The sequence below is a fragment of the Colobus angolensis genome, unplaced genomic scaffold (assembly GCF_000951035.1).
Source record: "Colobus angolensis palliatus isolate OR3802 unplaced genomic scaffold, Cang.pa_1.0 Scaffold200, whole genome shotgun sequence".
Taxonomy (NCBI): Eukaryota; Metazoa; Chordata; class Mammalia; order Primates; family Cercopithecidae; genus Colobus; species Colobus angolensis.
In genome coordinates this window covers 4,463,939-4,484,846 of record NW_012115156.1, presented here as the reverse complement: position 1 = coordinate 4,484,846, position 20,908 = coordinate 4,463,939, and the positions used below count along the sequence as shown (strand labels likewise).

General features: G+C 41.0%; 1 protein-coding gene and 1 pseudogene across 2 annotated transcripts in view; both read left to right on the top strand.

Moving 5' to 3' along the window:
- Positions 1–1,415: 1,415 nt before the first annotated feature.
- Positions 1,416–20,908, top strand: part of TMEM150C (transmembrane protein 150C) — a 23,097-nt gene continuing 3,604 nt past the window's right edge. Inside the window, exons 1-6 of the mRNA XM_011941764.1 lie at positions 1,416–1,502; positions 2,641–2,694; positions 2,827–2,859; positions 2,960–3,027; positions 10,057–10,184; positions 16,646–16,823. Of these exons, the coding sequence (XP_011797154.1) occupies positions 1,423–1,502; positions 2,641–2,694; positions 2,827–2,859; positions 2,960–3,027; positions 10,057–10,184; positions 16,646–16,823 (541 nt within the window). The 5' untranslated portion in view covers positions 1,416–1,422. The remainder of the gene's footprint in view (positions 1,503–2,640; positions 2,695–2,826; positions 2,860–2,959; positions 3,028–10,056; positions 10,185–16,645; positions 16,824–20,908) is intronic.
- On the top strand, positions 10,364–11,770 carry LOC105511597 (annotated as a pseudogene). The gene is made up of 3 exons (XR_001001735.1): positions 10,364–10,436; positions 10,756–11,108; positions 11,414–11,770. The product of XR_001001735.1 is annotated as a 40S ribosomal protein S6-like (transcript).

Below are 20,908 nucleotides of genomic sequence, written 5' to 3'. Positions count from 1 at the left end.
ACACTGTTGAAAGACACTTTATTAGGCCCAGTGTCTATCTCCTAGTCCGAAAGATCTACGTAATCAGGTAGACCAGTTCAGGGAACTGAGACCTCCTGAGATGTTGCAGAAGGGATTGTTTTGCCATCCTGAAGTGACCATCATGTTCCCTCTCTTGTCTCAACACTTGGAGGATCCAGAGAGTCCCAGCATGTGAAAGCAGTTGTCTTGGAAGTATTCACAAATCGGGCAGTGCTGGTTCAAACCCAGTAAACAAACTTGCTTTAACTACAAAAACTTGTAAAAAAAAATTGTAAAAAAATTGTAAAAAATTGTGAAAAACTTGTTTTAATTGTAAAACTCAAAGTAAAGAGCATTGATATCTCCCTAGAGGTGCCATTTAATCACATTATTCTTCTGATTGTCAGGTCCCCAGTGTAGGTTACTAGGGCACTTAATTTTCTCAGAACAGGTGTTTTTGCCATAAGGATTATGTTGGCATCCAGTGTCTCAGATAGATTTTGTCTGGCAGGTAAGACATAAAATGATAGTTATTTCTTTATGTTTAATACTGATAATTTTTCATAGACACTTCTGGAGCTTCTAGTTTTCACTTCATTTGTGTGGGGGGGGATTTTTTATTTATATATTTTTGTAACATCCAAAACGCCAGACATATGTATTTTTTCATTGTGTTTATTAGCACTAATTTAAAGTTATACACAATGCATTGTTTTACAGAGCATTCATCTTTAGTCTCCTGAGATTGCTGCTCAGTAACATGTCATGAGAAAAGTTCAGATTTGCAAAGCATTTGTCATTTCCTTCTGATAAGTGCTAATTTATTTAGTAACCATTTGTTTTTAACACCTTTGTCTGCCAGCCTATAGATTTATGTACATGTCAGATCCATAAATACATAAATGTTAATATTAGCACTAAAAGTAGGTTGAAGTATACCTTTGGTACTTAGCTCTTCTAGTGAAAGTCCTAACCTAACCCAAACTCTTTTGTCTTTTCTTAAATGTAGCAATACCTATACAAGGATAAATGTTTTTATGAAAAATTTTCTGGCCAGGCACTGAGGCTCATGCCTGTGAGTCTTTGGAAGGCCAAGGTAGGAGGATCACTTGGTGCCAGGAGTTCAAGACCTGCTTGGGCAACATAGCTAGACCCCATCTATTAAAAAAAAAAAATTAAAAATAAATCTTCTATTAGTTCTCAACTAAAACTCTGGAATATTTAAGCTAGATAACAATCATCCATGTTAACTGTTTCAGGGATTTCCACATGAGTAGGTGGGAATGATGATACCAATTTGAATCATGGTTTCATAAAGTACACTCTTTTTTCAGTTAGACTAAACTTTGTATCTTGAAAGAGTGAAGTAAATGTTTTGCCTTAATTATTAATACATGTTTATTTTATTTCAGTGGTACAGGCATGGATGGGAAGAAATGCAGCGTATGGATGTTCCTACCTCTTGTATTTACTTTGTTTACTTCCGCTGGATTGTGGATAGTGTGAGTAGATGCTCATTTAATTATTTAAGGATTCAGGTGCAATGTAGATAAAAATGTAAACCTTAATAGTATATGGTGGCCAGCCACAGTGGCTCATGCCTGTAATCCCAGCACTTTGGGAGGCCAAGGCGGGCAGATCACTTGAGGTCAGGAGTTTGAGACCAGCTTGGCCAACATGGTGAAACCCTGTGTCTACTGAAAATACAGAAATTAGCCAGGCATGGTGGCGCATGCCTGTAATCCCAGTTACTCAGGAGACGAGAATCACTTGAACCCTGGAGGCAGAGATTGCAGTGAGCTGAGATCGTGCCACTGCACTCCAGACTGGGCAACAGAGCAAGACTCTGTCCCCGCCCTGAAAAAAATAGTAGATGGCATATCTATATGACTGTATTTATAAATACTTTAAAATAATATATTTTACTAATTCAACCTTGCTAAAGTCCTCATTTCTTTCCCATTTTCTGTTAACCAAAGTAAGTAACAAGAGTGAGTAATAATTATGCAAAGCAGGTGGTGAAGAATACAAGTTTATTTTGTGTTCATGTGTTCTTGTTGTGATGAACATTTTGTAAACTGGTTATTTGAATTAATTATTTACAAGATTTTCGAATTTGATGCTAATATGCCGTGGATTCCATCTGTAGTCCAGTTCATAGTCAAGTTATTCATGACTGGGTCTGATATGTTTATAAAATGAATATCATTATATCAGAAGTCCTGGCTTACCACAAAATGTTCCCACGCTTGCTTATTTTAGGTAATATTCACCTTAAGAAAATTATTTTAGTTCCTTAAAGTTTGTTAGGAAAGGTAGGACACATATTCCTGAGAAGTTAGAAACTGAACCCTAATTTTAGTTTGCTCAAAGTTATAAGGGCTGTTTCCTTGTTTTCTAGTTTCCAGTTTATAGGCATGGTCATTAATTTGGGGGATGTTTTGAAAATTAAGGAAATATTACTAATAATGACATTTGAGCTTCAAAGAACTAGATGAGCTATGGGTAAAGAATTGTAAAAGAGCATTTCTCAGTTAGAAAAAGTTAATATGAATTAGTGCAGTTAGTTTAATAAAACCGGGAAACAAATGATTCTTTTTTTCAATTTCTTTGTTCTATAAACTTATTCTTTTTTGATAGATACTTCATAGCTGTGGAAGATGACAAAATTTTACCATTAAATTCAGCTGAAAGGTAAAGTTTATCTGTGGGTATTTCATTGTTCATCAATAGATTTAGCAAAAACTTTCCCACTGGGAAGGTTAAACTGCACAAATGACAGTGCTTTAACCTGAGCTTCTGTGTTTTTTTTTTTTTGTTATCCAGGAAACCTGGTGTGAAGCATGCACCATATATAAGGTAACCCAGCAATTCTCTTCTGTTCTGTGGGACCATAGGAAAAGTTAGGAGGATCACAGATTTTGATATAGTAACTATAAAACATTTCATCTTTTTCAAGCATTGCAGGTGATGATCCTCCTGCAAGCTGTGTGTTTAGTCAAGTTATGAACATGGCAGCCTTCCTAGGTAAGAAGAGTGTAAAGAATGCTTTATGTCCTTTGGTACATTTATTTATTTATTTATTTATTTATTTAGAGATGGACTCTGGCTCTGTCCTCCAGGCTGGAGTGCCGTGGCCGGATCTCAGCTCACTGCAAGCTCCGCCTCCTGGGTTTACGCCATTCTCCTGCCTCAGCCTCCCAAGTAGCTGGGACTACAGGCGCCCACCACCTCGCCCGGCCAGTTTTTTGTATTTTTTAGTAGAGACGGGGGTTTCACCGTATTAGCCAGGATGGTCTCGATCTCCTGACCTCGTGATCCACCCGTCTCGGCCTCCCAAAGTGCTGGGATTACAGGCTTGAGCCACCGCGCCCGGCCGGTACATTTATTTTTTATTTGAAATTCTCCCAAACCCTTATCGAAACAATAGGGGGCTTAGTTGATCATTTATTATCATATCACGTCAGTATGCTGAAGCCAGCTCTTTGTCTTAAAGGTCTTTTTCTCTCATACATCCATTTATGTTCACCCAGCTGTCCTTACATTTTCTCTTCCCTTTACCATTTTTATCATTCAGATACTCTTGACTTGATTTATTTTGCTGCATAAAATATTTCATGGTATAAAATCCTGCATGAGAATGTAATATTGTATAATACGTTTGCTTTGAAAAGAATGCTTTATTTATTCCGTCGCTAGCAAAGATGAAAAAAATGCATGGGCTTTGTGATATTTGTTGATGTGTGTAGATACTGTCTTTAAACCTAAAGGTCAACATTAGCATTAGGATTACACTCTCTCCTGTGCCTGTAGACATAGTAAGCTGGCAAATGGAGAAGTAGGCTTAAAAAGAAGAAGAAGAAGAAACCTTTGGTACTCATATCTAGCCCCAGTTCCTCACTTTTTCCTTGGGGTCCAAGACCCTCATGTAATATTCTGTCCCTCTGTGAGTGCATCCACGACCCTGCATAGTCCTCCGGAGGTGGTGGGAACCAGCCATGCACTCTATCCTTTTTCACATCTACCTTGTATACCATCTCCTCAATGCCAGGCTTTCCCAGTGTCTCTCCAAGAGTCAACTAGCTGTCACTGTCAGCATGCTGTTAGGAAGGACCAGAGACAGCCCACCCTTCCCACAATGGTGTTCTGGAAGTAGTTATTTTGATGGTGAAACTTTCACTCCAAGTAAAAGGTAGTAGTATTACTGAGGGAATATTCAACCTTTATGGGACATGTCCCCCAAAGAAGTAACCTGTTATTTCACCTCCTCCCCAAAATTCCTACTCATTCTTAATGTGTTCTTTTTTAATGTTTGCTATAAGAATGGGAAGATCTTTAGAAGTCAGTGGAAAATCAAGGGAGATGGGTGGTCCAACATGCAACACAGGCAGAAACTAGTTGGTTCAGAAAGCCCAGAACATGAGAAACATGGAGAATGTTTCCCATCAGGCCCATCAGGCCTCTCTTGAATCTGTAAGCTTCAAAAAGAAGTACACTGGGGAGCTTCTGTACAGTTAACAAGCTTCTTCCCTAGAGCTAACCACCTTTCCATCAAAGCCCTTCCCAGCCTTCCCCAAAGCGTATCCCATTTGCCAAAGCAGGAAGCATCTGGAAGGCATGGGCTGCTATACTACCACTAAGGAGAAAGTTAAATATACCCTGATGCTGGGGTTGCTGAGTCTTTAAAAAAGCTCTCCTCTTTATGCCCCTGGCAGTCAGGACTTTCACATCCTAGATATTTACAGGTATCAAGATGGATGGCACCTGCAGCATCTGGTGCACCCGTGGGCACCAGGGCCAGTCCTGGGCAGTCAGGTTTGGTTGTCCCTGCTTTCAGCCTCAGAGCTGCCAGGACCTTTATATGCGCTCCTTTTTTCTACTCTTGACACCATTCTTCTGAAAAGACCTAATAAACTTATTCATCCCAAGACATAAATAGCTGCTAAGGAACATTCGCATTTAACAGAGCACAAAGTCCCAAGAGTGAACCTTGAATGGCAGGGTCAGGGACCTTTCCTGGCCCCTCTGCCATCATAGCACGTAGGCTTGCAGGCTGCCATCTATTCGTGTGATCATCCCACAGGGGGCAGCAACAATAATTAATAGCCATCATTTCTATTCCAGGAACAATGCAAAGCGCTTTGCAAATACTACCTCATTTAAGCGTGATACTCAAGTCTGGAATATAAAAAAGCTGTCACCAGCTGTCTGTCCTCCACTGGGCTTTAAACAAACCAGTGAGCACATTGGAAGCCACATATTGTTTCCTTTGTATGCTTAAGACAAATTGATATTTCCCAGTAGTCTTTAAGTGTATAATTTTTAAAAATCCAGTTTGTATCACTCACAAGTTTATCCAGTTATAAGGCTTATAATTGACTAATTACAGAAGCATTTCCAAAAACAAAGCAATGAAAGCAAGATCCCCTCTTCCAGATGACGTTTGTCATCATCTTATTCTCCAGTCCTTCCTGCTCCACCAAGAAGCAATTAAGCTTTTGCTAGCTCTTGCTCTAAGGTATTACAACATCCAGTGTTTATTCTGTATTATCGTTCATCATTTTTAGTACCATCTGGTAGACATAAAATTGATTAAGATTAGTGTTCAATGGAAGCAAACCAACAAGTATTTATTTACCAACTCTGAGAGTGAAAAAGAATCAGTTTACTAATGATTCCTCCTCTAAACTGCGGATACCTTCATCTCCCCAGGCCTGCCCTTGTTAGACTTCAGACTGTTATTTTAGTCTACATAACTGACTTTAAGAAATAACCCACACCGCCTATCAGTCACTGCTTTTCAGCAGCCGTATAGATTATAATTTACAATCTAAAACTGAGTCAATGTAGCATGTATTAAAATTAGCAAAGATATTTTATCTTTTTTGGCAGACGAATCAAAGATTGAATGCTCAATTATTTTCTTTAGAGAATTAGTTATGCTCTTTGTCTTGAAACTGCATTTCTTTCCACGGGGTGAGAGAGAAAAAGACCTAAGACAAATTTCTTCAAAGGAATATGATTTCCTGCCCTGGGGAGGTTGTGAGGATAAAGCTAATAACTGAATGATTTCAATCACCTAATAGCAGCCACTCTCCCTTCAGGCAAAACATATTGACGGTTGTGTTCTACTGCAGTCATAAATAGGAATTATTCATGCATAAAGATAAAACAAAACAAAACAAAACAAAAATTTGGCTAGGTACCAGTTTAGATCTGCAAGGAAGAGACGTTATTTTGAGTTTTGAACTTTAAAAACCCAGTCAGACTCAGAATTTAAAATGTAGTTAGAAAAATCAGCCATTATTTGATTTGCACTCTTTTAAAAATAGACAGGAAAATTAAGTAGGGGACACCTCTGTATAGCAAAGGACCGTTCTAAATACCAAAAACCACGGAAGGATGAGTTTTTAAAATCTTTTCTGAAACTGTTAGTGAAATCTAAAACTTTTAATGAAACAAAAAATGTATCTATTGATCAGAACGTGAATGTGGTAAAAGCTAGCATATATAAAGATGGCTTTGAAATGGCCCGTAAGTCTTTTTCAAGAAGGTACTTTGATTAGTCTGCCAAAAAAGATAAAATATCTTTGCTAATTTTAATACATGCTACATTGACTCAGTTTTAGATTGTAAATTATAATCTATACGGCTGCTGAAAAGCAGTGACTGATAGGCGGTGTGGGTTATTTCTTAAAGTCAGTCATGTAGACTAAAATAATAGTCTGAAGTCTAACAAGGGCAGGCTTTGTTGAAAATGGACTTGGTTGAAAATGGACTTCATAACAGTCCAAATCTGCCTCCATTCATACCTAAGTGTTAGTAAAACTGTTATGAGGCAAAATCTTTATTAGATCAATCGTTCTAAAAATTCAGCTAGAATCTATTTTAAAAGGAAAGCTTGCCTCCCCTGATCTGATTAATAATGGAGTCAAGAGGTAAAAAAGGGCAAAGTGTGGTGTTTAGAATGCAATTCTGGAAGTTAGGAGTGTTGGGTTAAATCCCTGTCTTCAAATTGGTTTCTGTTTCCTGCTGAATTTCATCATTTGTTCATGATAAGATGACTTACCATTCATATTACAAATAGGACAGCTAGCAACGCAGGGACCAGGAGATGTTGCACGTCCTGTGTTTACTGGACAGAAATAGATAATGAACGCCGGGCGCGGTGGCTCAAGCCTGTAATCCCAGCACTTTGGGAGGCCGAGACGGGCGGATCACGAGGTCAGGAGATCGAGACCATCCTGGCTAACACGGTGAAACCCCGTCTCTACTAAAAATACAAAAAATTAGCCGGGCGAGGTGGCGGGCGCCTGTGGTCCCAGCTACTCAGGAGGCTGAGGCGGGAGAATGGCGTGAACCCGGGAGGCGGAGGTTGCAGTGAGCTGAGATCCGGCCACTGCACTCCAGCCTGGGCGACAGAGCAAGACTCTGTCTCAAAAAAAAAAAAGAAATAGATAATGAAGAGAGCGGCCATCAACTCTGTTCCCCTGGGCATAAAGGAACAAACTGTTTGGCTGGGTGGGTCAACATGAAGACCCATTTCAGGAACTGGGTTTAGGGCTTAGGTCAAGTTCCAGCACCATCCTATCCCACAAAATGGCCAGAGAGAGTTTGCAGTGGTCGTTAAAAAAAAAAAAAATTAGCTAGCCAGGCGCGGTGGCTTACACCTGTAATCCCCGCACTTTGGGAGGCCGAAGCAGGCAGATCACAAGGTCAGTAGATAGAGACCATCCTGGCCAACATGGTGAAATCCCATCTCTACTGAAAATACAAAAACATTATCTGGGCGTGGTGGTGTGCGCCTGTAGTCCCAGCTGCTCAGGAGGCTGAGGGAGGAGAATCGCTTGAACCCAGGAGGAGGAGGTTGCAGTGAGCCAAGATTGCACCACTGCACTCCAGCCTGGCAACAGAGAGAGACTCCATCTATATTATAGGCTCATGCCTATAATCCCAGCAACTTGGGAGGCCGAGGCGGTCAGATCACCTGAGGTCAGGAGTTCAAGACCAACCTGACCAATATGGTGAAACCCTGTCTCTGCTAAAGATATAAAAATTAGCTGGGCATGGTGGCATGGGCCTGTAGTCCCAGCTACTTGGAAGGCTGAGGCAGGAGAATTGCTTGAACCCAGGAGGCAGAGGTTGCAGTGAGCTGAGATCATGCCACTGCATTCCAGCCTAGGTGACAGAGTCAGACTCTGTCTCAAAAAAAAGAAAACAAAAATTAAGTGTGCTGTCTTAGTGTCTTGTTATTATGTCCTAACAGCCATACACAACTCATTAGAAGGATATCCTATGGTGCCTGTGTTGAGCTCTCTAGGCTTAATCTAATGACTTCTTTAGCTGATGACCACTTTGTGATGGAGTGCTGTGTGTTGAATTACTCCTCTCCCCTGCTTCCTCCTCCTGTTCTTATCCTAAAATTAATAAGACATTGTGCCTATTTTTCATCCTCTAGGATAGTTCTTGTCATTGTTAAAGACTTCAGATATAATTCCTACCTAGGTCCCTCAAACCAATAGTTTGAGAAACTATTGTTAACCCAGGTATAATGTATTAATTTTCCGATCAACAGTGGATACTAGCTGAAGCATATACTAAAATATATATCAAGGCTGAACAATTTGAGATTTTTATAAATCATGATTTATCTCTATTTTGTTTCTAAAATCCAAATATTAATCAAGTTTTATACCACTCTTTGATCAGAAGTACTTAGAACTAAAAGTCAACTTATCAAGCTTAAAGCCATAGGGTTACACTATGAAATTTAATATACTTGGGAAATGCAAATTTATGGATAGATTTTCTTTATTAATGACTACTAATAATGGCCTGTAATCAAAGAAAAACCTTTAGCAAATAATTACCAACTTAATTGCTGTATAAATAAGGTAATTCTTGAATTTCTAATTGTCTTTCCTGCTGAACCTTAATGTCAAAATAAATTATCTTAGTAGTAAGTTTGTTTCCTTACATGTAGATATAATTTACATTAATTGAAAGTGATTTTTCATCATTTATTGACTAACCTCTGCCAACTCTTTGTATAAATATGAAAATATCTCTGCACTAGGCAAAAAAAAATGGGCATCCTTAGATTAGGGCCTTGAGTATGGACTATCCGGAGGTTACTATTAGAAGTCAGATTTGAAATCTAAGTAACTTCCCTCATTCTCTCTTCAAATTCTCCGATACCAATTTGCTTCAAAAGATAGAGTGGACTTTTAAAATGAGTAATTAATATTATTTTCAGGAATTAAGTTTTCTTGATATACTAGGTACCATTTTCAGTACATACCAAATCTCCCAATCTGCTGTGTTCAAATACAGGTTTCATATGTGTGAATATTGTAATTTCTCTAATTTAAGTTAACTATCTTTGTTGTTTGACAGTGAACACCTTCAAGTAGAATCAAAGGGAAGTGAGAGTAAAACCAGTAATAAAGGAATTTGTACACTTTCCATTATCTTTCTTCCTCTCCCCAGGAATGGTTTACGGCACTAGCACCAGTAGTTTTGTCTAGATGTGGTAACCTTGTCTTCTTCCCATTATGTTCCTACCCTATCATTATTTTTCACACTGTGTTCTAAGCTAAAGAATGACTGAGTCGGTCTGTCTTTCCCATCTTATATGTCGTGTGCCAAGCCTCTGCAGTGCTCTCCTAAGCCAGTCTGTCCTGTGCTGATCTTGTTTTTGAAAACTCTGAGAACACCACCATTCATAGTCCTATCATCCTTGCCTCACCTAAGTAACATACAGCCCTGCTGCCTCCAGTCCTCTCTGCCTCTCTGCTTTCCCCAGATTGGGTGTAATAAAATATCTAAATAATCATAAGCATTGCATGGAAAGTTTCTCTGAAAAATTGTGGATCATTCAGAGATGTAAAATGTACTGTGGTGAAAAGTTAAATTTTGCACATTGTGGCTTTAGAATTCTCCCTCTTACCTAAGAAAATAGTGCAGCAGCAAAATAATAATAATAATAGAATTCTGCCTCACAGTCTAGGTGTGTGATTTAATTTCTTTCATTTTAAGACTTTGCTTTATTCCTAGCCCTTGTGGTAGCTGTTCTGCGCTTCATACAACTGAAACCGAAGGTTTTAAACCCGTGGCTGAATATTAGTGGATTGGTGGCGCTGTGTCTGGCTTCCTTCGGAATGACCTTACTTGGTAATTTTCAGGTACTTGATTTGGCCGTTTTCACCTCCCTCTGACACTGGTAAGACCTTCACTTGTGAGATTATCAAAGCTATTGAGGTATAATCACCATATGGCCCATATAATTCTGCACAAACCTTTTTTTTAAAAAAAAATTAGGACTCTTTTCCATGGCGCCTCGGAGGCGTTCAGCTATTTCAAGATGAAGCTGAACATCTCCTTCCCAGCCATTGGCTGCCAGAAACTCATTAAAGTGGAAGATGAACGCAAACTTTGTACTTTTTGTTTGTTTGTTTGTTTGTTTGTTTGTTTGTTTGAGTCGGAGTCTCGCTGTGTCGCCCAGGCTTTAGTGCAGTGGCGCGATCTGGGCTCACTGCAAGCTCTGCCCCCCAGGTTCACGCCATTCTCCTGCCTCAGCCTCCCGCGTAGCTGGGACCACAGGCGCCCGCCACCACGCCCGGCTAATTTTTTTTTTTTTTTTTTTTTGTATTTTTAGTAGATACGGGGTTTCACCGTGTTAGCCAGGATGGTCTCGATCTACCTGTCTTGGCCTCCCAAAGTGCTGGGATTACAGGCGTGAGCCACCGCGCCCAGCCAAAATTCCTACTTTTTATGAGAAGCCTATGGCCACAGAAGTTACTGCTTAAGCTCTGGGTGAAGAATGGAAGGGTTATGTGGTCCGAATTAGTGGTGGGAATGACAAACAAGGTTTCCCCATGAAGCAGGGTATCTTGACCCAGAGCCGTGCCCAGCTGCTACTAAGGGACATTCCTGTATACAGACCAAGGAAAGCTGGAGAAAGAAAGAGAAAATCAGTTCGTGGTTGCATTGTGGATGCCAATCTGAGCGTTCTCAACTTTGTTATTGTATAAAAAAGAGAGAAGGCTATTCCTGGACTGATACTAGGGTGTCTCGTTGCCTGGGGCCTAAAAGAGCTAGCAGAATCCGCAAACTTTTCTTTCTTTCTTTTCTTTTTTGAGACAGAGTCTCGCTCTGTCGCCCAGGCTGGAGTGCAGTGGCGCGATCTCGGCTCACTGCAACCTCTGCCTCCCGGTTCCAGTAATTCTGCCTCCGCCTCCCGAGTAGCTGGGACTACAGGCGCCCGCCACCTCGCCCAGCTAATTTTTTGTATTTTTAGTAGAGACGGGGTTTCACCGTGTTAGCCAGGATGGTCTTGATCTCCTGACCTCGCGATCCGCCCGCCTCGGCCTCCCAAGTTGCTGGGATTATAGGCGTGAGCCACTGCGCCCGGGCAAACTTTTCAATCTCTCTAAAGAAGATGATGTCTGCCAGTATGTTGTAAGAAAGCCCTTAAACAAAGAAAGTAAGAAACCTAGGACGAAAGCACCCAAGATTCAGCGTCTTGTTACTCCATGTGTCCTGCAGCACAAACGGCAGCGTATTGCTCTGAAGAAGCAGTGTACTAAGAAAAATAGGGAAGAGGCTGCAGAATATGCTAAACTTTTGGCCAAGAGAATGAAGGAGGCTAAAGGGAAGCGCAAGGAACAAATTGTGAAGAGACGCAGACTTTCCTCTCTGCGAGCTTCTACTTCTAAGTCTGAATCCAGTCAGGAAAAAGATTTTTTGAGTGACAAATAAGATCAGACTCAAAAAAAGAAAAAAAAATAAGAACATTGGTTCCTAATATGCACAGGTTCTCCAGAGTTCAGACTTTCTAATCTCTCAGGCTGGTCTTCCTGAGTTCTCTTAAATTTAGTGCGAGGGTGTTAAATATGCCTATGAAATACAGTGTGGCTACTGAGAAAAGCAGCTACTAGAACAGCTGTATATTTTCTACAGAGGATTTCCAAGTGGTTTATACTTTTTTCGTAACAAGTTGGATCCTAATGTACCCTTCTAGAAAACCAATAGGATCATTGCCTTTCTATAACTAAACACCAAACATCCTTTTTGGATAAAAGCATGCTTTCAGATTAGCAAGTGTATGCAGAAGTCAAGTTTGAAAGCCCAGAATTTCTCTAAAACACTTATGGCTTGTATAAAGATATACTACTCCTAACTCTTCTTCCTAGAAATTCAGAAGCCCAAGGTCACAACCTTTAAGCATAATTTTCCTTGCCAATACCATCACCAAACTCTTGACAAGAATGACTTTATTTGTAAAATAGACAAGGAAACCTCTGTACTATGATAGTGGTTGACTGATTTCCCTCCCTCCCCACCAACCTCCAACCTGCGCTATTTATACTACTGCTAGAAACTTCCTCCTTGTGGGCAAACACTGATCCTGACACTCTTCCCCCTGTCTGTTGAATGAAACCCCAAAAGGCATAGGCATTAAAGACCCTCAGCATTCTACTGTTAATTTAGTAATGTTCCTAATGAAAATAGTAGTGGATTTTCTAAGGCCATTTCTTGTCCTACCCTCAGCACTGCTGATTCATTCCCAAATGAATGGATCACTCATTCCCAAAGACTTCCCCTGGCACATAGTAGCAACCCAATAAGTATTTTTTGCTTGGCGAGTTGTAAATGGGCAATCCCACCAATTCCTTTAATTTTTTTTTTTTTTTTTTTTTTTTTTTTTTTTTTTTTGTTGAGACGGAGTCTCACTCTGTCTCCCGGGCTGGAGTGCAGTGGCCGGATCTCAGCTCACTGCAAGTTCCGCCTCCCGGGTTTACGCCATTCTCCTGCCTCAGCCTCCCGAGTAGCTGGGACTACAGATGCCTGCCACCTCGCCTGGCTAGTTTTTTGTATTTTTTAGTAGAGACGGGGTTTCACCGTGTTAGCCAGGATGGTCTCGATCTCCTGACCTCATGATCCGCCCGTCTCGGCCTCCCAAAGTGCTGGGATTACAGGCTTGAGCCACCGCGCCCGGCCTCCTCTAACTATTCTATCTGCCATCTATATCCAGCTAAGCAACCAGAAAGCTGCATTCTTAGAATATATTGGCTGAGGCAGTGATTACCAGGAGAATATTTGAGAGTTTATCCTGTTACGATCCAAAATGTAAGGCAAGGCATGGGGCATTTTAACTGAAATTTTGGTGGGAGTCTTTCCCCCACTTGCCGGCCTGTGCTGAGGGTACAGGCATGTTGTAAAGTGCTCAATCACTATTGTTTCTCTCAACCAGGACTTTGATGAGTTACTAAGAACACATTTTGTTCTTTACGAAAGTCCTAGAAAAATCCCCAAGATTGGGTGGCTTTGGTGAACCACAAATACCCAACACCATGAATGTTGACACTACTTATGAAGAACGTTTGCTGAAATATAACAGAATACATGAGAAATGACAAATTAGTTTCCCATGGAGAAACCAGGTGGCTAGTATATGGGATGGGAGACAGACTTTTCAATCGATCCCTCATTATAATTTTTTTGAGTTTGAACTATGTAACTATATTATCTTGTTTTAAAGATTAAAAATAATAAATGAATAGATTTATATAGCTTGGAAAACCAATTTTCTAGAAGCAAAATTTGATTTCAGGTATCATTATTTTAAATAATTTTGAAAATATATCTTTTGAACTATGAGAGAAAACATGGCTTCTTCCAAAAAAGAGGTAAAAATCCTACAGCCAAAAACAATAGAAAAAAGTGTAAAAGGAAAGTAATATTGATTTGATGCAACCATTATGAACAACAATGTCAAACAACAAAACATCTGAAGGCAATAGCAATTCAAAAAAATTATACTTTCACAATGGGTTTAAAAGCCATATCTTCGACAATAGATTTTGCTTTCCTATATGTGCAATTAAAAAATATATGTTGAAGAAAAGGAAAAGGAAGAAAAATTTTTAAAAATATGTAAATATATAATAGTGAACTTTTATCATACCACTGTGCTCTAGCCTGGGCAACAGAGCAAGACCCCATCTCAAATACGTATATATGTATACAAACATATATGCTAGGTTTGATGAAGATGTGGATAGACTTTGTTTTTTCTTTTTTTGAAGAAGTGGATAGTCTTGGTGAAGTATGATTCACTAAAGAAAATTATGATCTAATGGTGATAATCTGAAAAATATGTATATTTACATATGTATATATGTATATATACACATGAAAATACAAAAAGAGTTGTAAGTGATGGATGTATTTTTTAAATGTCAGTGGGTAATGATTTGGGGAGTTTCCATCTATAACCCCCAACAGCAATAACCTAAATGGGAGTCCTCCATAAAAGCCTTGAGTATGAATCTTCAAATACTGTTGTCCTACTGTGGGTCTCTATATGTGGCAAAAGCTCATAGGTGACAGTTTTTCTTGTTACTATGGGAAAATAAAACAAACAAAAAATTCTCATTAACAATGAATTAGGGCCGGGTGTGGTGTCTCACGCCTGTAATCCCAGCACTTTGGGAGGCCAAGGCAGGTGGATCATCTGAGGTTGGGAGTTTGAGATCAACCTGGTCAACGTGGTAAAACCCCATTTCTACTAAAATACAAAAATTAGCTGGGTGTGGTGGCATATGCCTGTAATCCCAGCTACTTGGGAGGCTGAGACATGAGAATCGCTTGAACCCAGGAGTCTGAGGTTGCAGTGAGTGGAGATCGCACTACTGCACTCCAGCCTGGGTGACAGAGTGAGACTCTGTGTCAAACAAACAAACAATAACAACAACAAAAACAATTACTTAGGCCAGGCACCATGGTGGTTCATGCCTGTAATCCCAGCAGTTTGGGAGGCTGAGGCAGGAGAACCACTTGAATCCGGGAGGCAGAGATTGCAGTGAACCGAAATCGTGCTGCTGCACTCCAGCGACAGAGCACTCCATCTCAAAAAAAAAACAAACAATGAATTAGTCACATTACATAGACGGGCCAGTTTTGTAAGAGTGAAGAACAGAACTTAAAGGGTTTTAGTTGTCTGTGCCGATTAAATATTGACTTGCCTAGAATTGGCTCTCCTCCATCAGTAAATATATACTGGCCAGGATTGATGGCTCATGCTTGTAATCTCAGCATTTTGGGAGGCCGAGGCGGGATTACTTGAGCTCAGAAGTTCATGACCAGTCTGGGCAATGTAGGGAGACACCATCTATATAAAAAAAAAAAAAAGATAAAAAATTAGCGCTCTCCTCCCGCTGCCAAAGGTGCTGAAAGGAAAGAAGGCCAAAGTGAAGAAGGTGGCTCCGGCCCCTGCTGCCGTGAAGAAGCAGGAGGCCAAGAAAGTGGTGAATCCCTGGTTTGAGAAAAGGCCTAAGAATTTTGGCATTGGATGGGACATCCAGCCCAAAAGTGACCTCACTCGCTTTGTGAAATTGCCCCGCTATATCAGGCTGCAACGGCAGACAGCCATCCTCTATAAGCAGCTGTGATTAACCCCTGTAAGTGTTTCCTTTTCTGGGTGAACTGGTGCAATTAACCAGTTCACCCAGGTCCTGGACCGCCAACCAGCTACTCAGCTGCGCTCGCTAGCCCGCAGGTACAGACCAGAGACAAAGCAAGAAAAGAAGCAGAGGCTGTTGGCCTGGGCTGAGAAGAAAGCTGCTGGCAAAGAGGACGTCCCCACTAAGAGACCACCTGCCCTTCAAGCAGGAGTTAACACCGTCACCACCTTGAAGGAGAACAAAAAGGCTCAGCTGGTCGTGACTGCGCACGATGTGGATCCCATCGAGCTAGTTGTCTTCCTGCCTGCCCTGTGTTGTAAAATGAGGGTCTTGTACTGCACTATCAAGGGGAAGGCAAGACTGGGACATCTAGTCCACAGGAAGACCTGCTCCACTGTCACCTTCACTCAGGTTAACTTGGAAGACAAAGGAGCTTTGGCTAAGCTGGTGGAAGCTATCAGGACCATTTACAACAATAGATTCGATGAGATGAGATCCTCTGTCGCTGGGGAGGCAATGTCCTGGGTCCCAAGTCTGTAGCTCACATTGCCAAGCTCAAAAAGGCAAAGGCTAAAGAACTTACCACCAAGCTGGGTTAAATGTACACTGTTGAGTTTTCTGTACATAAAAAACAAAGTAATACAAATTTTCCTTCAAAACAAAAAAATTAGCCAGGCATGGTGGCGTGCACCTGTGGTCCCAGCTACTCCAGAGGCTAAGGTGGGAGGATCGCTTTGAGCCAGGGAGCCGTGATCACGCCACTGTATTTCAGCCTGGGAGACAGAGTAAAGACCCTGTCCCAAAAAAAAAAAAAAAAACGAAACACACACACACACGCAAAAGCAAAAACCATGTCCAAATCCCTGGTCGCATTTTCTTAGCCTGGAAAAGTTTGGGGTGTATGCTTGTAGAAACATTTCTTTTTCTGTAACTCTCCTGTTGTTTTCTTTTACTTTTTCTAAACAAATGTTTTTAAGGGTTGGGGCTATTGTTTATTTCCTTCATCCCCTCAGAGTTCAAACCATTTGAGAATAGAACAAAGAACTAATCTTTCTACGATCTATTATCCCACTGTTGGGATATTTCTTTTCATATCTTTTCCCCTCATATATTCCTTCAACTTGCCTGTCTTCTTTGCTGAATGGGCCTTCATGTGTCATTATCCATTCATCCCTAAGCTCACGAATGATGAAGAAATCCATAACGTCGGAACTTCCTTGACCTTTGGATTTGGCACGTTGACCTGCTGGATCCAGGCTGCGCTGACACTCAAGGTCAACATCAAGAATGAAGGACGGAAAGTTGGAATTCCACGAGTTATTCTGTCGGCGTCTATCACTCTCTGTGTGGTCCTCTGTATCCTTTGAATGTGAAAAGGTTCTTTTGCCAGTAAGATGAAAACAAGGAAGTTGTCTCTGTGGCAGAACCCAGTGGGTTAGGATATTCTGCCAGATTATCTCAGAATCTTAAGGCAAAACAAAGGTAAATGGGTATAAAAACAAAAACTCTCAGACCGATTTTTCATGCCAAAGGGGAGATGGAGAAATAAAAATAAAACAAAGTCTGCCCTCTCCAGATTGTTTCAGTCTTCAGGAATGGTGTCATACACTCTCCTTTCACTAATGATGTAAAAGTTCTTATTTGCGAAAATCAGAGAATGCATAGCCAAGGGAGAATTGTCATTTTTCTCTCCAGCTTAAAAAAATTCATTTGTGATTTTATTAATGGCCCTGAAATGAATTTCAGAGGACCAATACATTTATATCTTTCCGGAAAACAATGAAGCTTTTCTGGAAGACAAATTCAAGCTGTAGATTAACGCTGCGTGTGTACTTCTCCTCAAATATTTGAGGTTTTGGGGTGCTATACATTTCCCTTCCTCCCCTCAGAGTTTGAACTAATTGAGAGTAGATGCTAGGAGCCAGAAGGGGGTGAAGAAATCAGCCTTTATCCTAGTAAACCTGGAAAGGAAAATGCTGCAGGTCTCCTCTCTCACACCTTGGAATTCAACTTAACCACCCAGTAACAAGCAGAGAAGCCAGGGAAAGGCAGAGGAGAGCACCTCACTCCACTTAGCCCCACACAGATCCCAGAGAGAGTCTAGCTTAGGATGGAGTGCAGTGACCTCACCTACTGGTAGTATGGCCCAATAGAAGCCTGCCAATTCCCATCCCACCAATCAAATCAGTCACTCATTCCATGGCGTGGAGTAATCAGAAGCATTCAACACTTTGGGAGGTGGAGGCAGGAGGATCACTTGAAGCCAGGAGCTCAAGATCCACCTGGACAACAAAGGGAGACCCTGTCTCTACAAAAAAATATATATATATAAAATTCAGCTGGGTGTTGTGGCAAGCACCTGTAATCCCAGCTACTGGGGAGGCTGAGGTGGGCTCGCTTGAGCCCAGGAGTTTGAGGCTGCAGTGAGCTAAGATTGACTCTGTCTCTAACAATCAATCAATCAATAAAAAAGGCCTGGTGCTGTGGCTTATGCTGTAATCCTAGGACTTTGGGAGGCTGAGGCAGGAGGGTTGTTTAAGTCCAGGAGTTGAAGACCAGCCTGGGCAAGATAGCAAAACCTGGCCTCTATAAAAATTTATTTTAGAAAAATTAGCAGGATGTGGTGGTGTGCACCTGTAGTCCAAGCTACTTGGGAGGCTGGGTGGGGAGGATCGCTTGATCCCAGGAATTTGAGGCTGCAGTGAGCTGTGATCATGCCACTGCAATCCAGCCTGGGTGACAGAGTGAGACCCTGGCTCAAAAAGTAAAAGGCAAAAATAAAAGAAATGTTCACTCCAATAAGGCCCTCCTCAGAAAACCAGAGAAAGGAATCAAGGTTCCTAAAGGGTATATTGTACAGAAAACACAATTGCACATCTTCAGTCATAATAATCACCAATATTTAGACACTGTGCTAGGCATTATTCTAAGTACTGTAAATGTATCAACTCTTTTTATCCTCACTTAACATGTAAGAACAGTGAGTCACAGAGAAGTTTAATTTGCCTATGATCACACAGATAATGTGTGGTGGATCAAGATTTAAACTCAGGCTCAGCTCTTGCACTCTTAACCACTACAGGACCCCAAGTTAGAGAAAGTAGCTTTAGAATGAAACAATGGCATTTGCAGCAACCTGGTTGGAATTGGAGACTATTATTCTAAGTGAAGTAACTCAAGAATAAAAAAGCAAACGTCCTATGTTCTTACTCATAAGTGGGAGCTAGGCTGTGAGGACACAAAGGCATAAGAATGACACAGTGGACTCTGGGGACTCAGGGGAAAGGATGGGAGGGGGATGAAGGATAAAAGACTACAAATTGGGTACACTATACACTGCTTGGGTGGGGGGTGCACCAAAATCCCAGAAATCATCACTAAATAACTTATTCATGCAACCAAACACCACATGTTCCCCAAAATCCTATTGAAATATAAATAAATACAAATAAGAAGTTCAAAAATGGCTAGAAAAAAATAAAGTATATCAATTCAAAAAAAAAAAAAAAGAAAGTAGCTTTAAAATATGAATAGAAGCAGACCCTAAGATGAGGGGGGAAAAGAATAAAATATGAAAACATACATAGTTCAGAGCCCATTCTCTAGTTAGTGGAGTATTTGGACTATTTCTTCTTCATTCACAAATTCCCGTTTCACCATTTTGCTGATTTTTCAAAGCTCTACAGTCACGTTAGATAGAGAACATTTAAGGACTTAAGTTCAAGCCAAAAAACTTGGTTCTTGCTAGCAACCTAATAAATACTCTATGAACAACAAGATCAAAACTCTGCCAATATAAGGAGATGGCCGGGCACAGTGGCTCAAGCCTGTAATCCCAGCACTTTGGGAGGTTGAGGTGGGTGGATCATGAGGTCAGGAGATCGAGACCATCCTGGCTAACACGGTGAAACCCCGTCTCTACTAAAAATACAAAAAACTAGCCAGGCGAGGTGGCTGGCGCCTGTAGTCCCAGCTGCTTGGGAGGCTGAGGGGAGAATGGCGTGAATCCGGGAGGCAGAGATTGCAGTGAGCCGAGATCCGGCCACGGCACTCCAGCCTGGGCGACAGAGCGAGACTCTATCTCAAAAAAAAAAAAAAAAAAAGATATAAGGAGATATGCTTTCTCCATTAATTTAAGTAATAATATTGCTTTGGCAATATTTTGCACCCTTGTTCAGAAGAATGTGCAGGCTTTAAATTATTTCGAGATGTTTTTTGTGGTTTAAGACAGGGTCTCATTGTGTCACCTAGGCTGGAGTGCAGGGGCATGATATTGGCTCACTGCAACCTCTGCCTCCCGAGTTCAAGCCATCCTCCCATCTCAGCCTCGAAAGTAGCTGGGATTACAGGCACACACCACAACACCCGGCTCATTTTTGTAGTTTTAGTAGAGACGTGGTTTCGCCATGTTGTCCAGGCTGGTCTCGAACTACTGGGCTCAAGTGATACACACTGCTCAGCCTTACAAAGTGTTGGGATTACAGGCATGAGCCACCTTGCCCGGCCTATCCCAAGTTTTGAGCTTTCACCAAATGCTTCCGTTTCATCGTTTCTGAACATGTGGAATCTTTTTTTTCCCTTCGGTTCTTAGGATTAAGGCTCAGTCAGAGCAAAGTTTGGCTGAAGTAATTTCACACTCTTGCTCTCTGAAAATTTCCCGATTTCAGGTCTTGAAGATAAAACTAATTCTAAGGAGACATTTCTGATCTTTCTAAGTAATTGTATTTAGTTCCTCAGACACTTGGCCTTTCACTAAAGCATGCTATGAACTTTTTACCCTTTTTCCCAGCTCCTCCCTCCATTTATTCTGTTGTGTATATACAGATACAGATACACACACACATACATTCCATATATACCCAGGCATAAAGAGTCTCATCTGTTTTTCTTTTTTTAAAGATGGGGCCTTGCTGTCACCCTAGCTAGAGAGCAGTCATAGTTCACTGCAGCCTCAAACTCCTGGGCTCAAGTGATCTTCCCACCTCAGCATTCCAGAGCACTGGGATTACAGGCATGAGTTACCCCACCTGGCCTCATCTGTTTATCACACAAGTTTAAACGTGATATGAGGAATGAAACTAGTCTATACAGTATTGTCTGAAAGACAATAGTAAAAATTAGAAGAGACAGACGGGCCAGCCACTCAGACACTGTTAGTAGCACTGCAGAGCCACACACAGCTTACATGTCGGTAGTTAGTAATTTCATATGTTCGAAATTATTTCTGCAGATATGAATTCATAGTCATTTGCAATTTGCAGTGCTTTCTTCTTTTTTTTTTTTGAGATAGAGTCTCACTGTGTCACCCAGCTTGGAGTGCAGTGGCCAGTCTCGGCTCGCCATTTGCAGTGATATTTTTATTTTATTTTATTTTTTATTTTATTTATTTTTTTTTTTTGAGACGGAGTCTCGCTCTGTCGCCCAGGCTGGAGTGCAGTGGC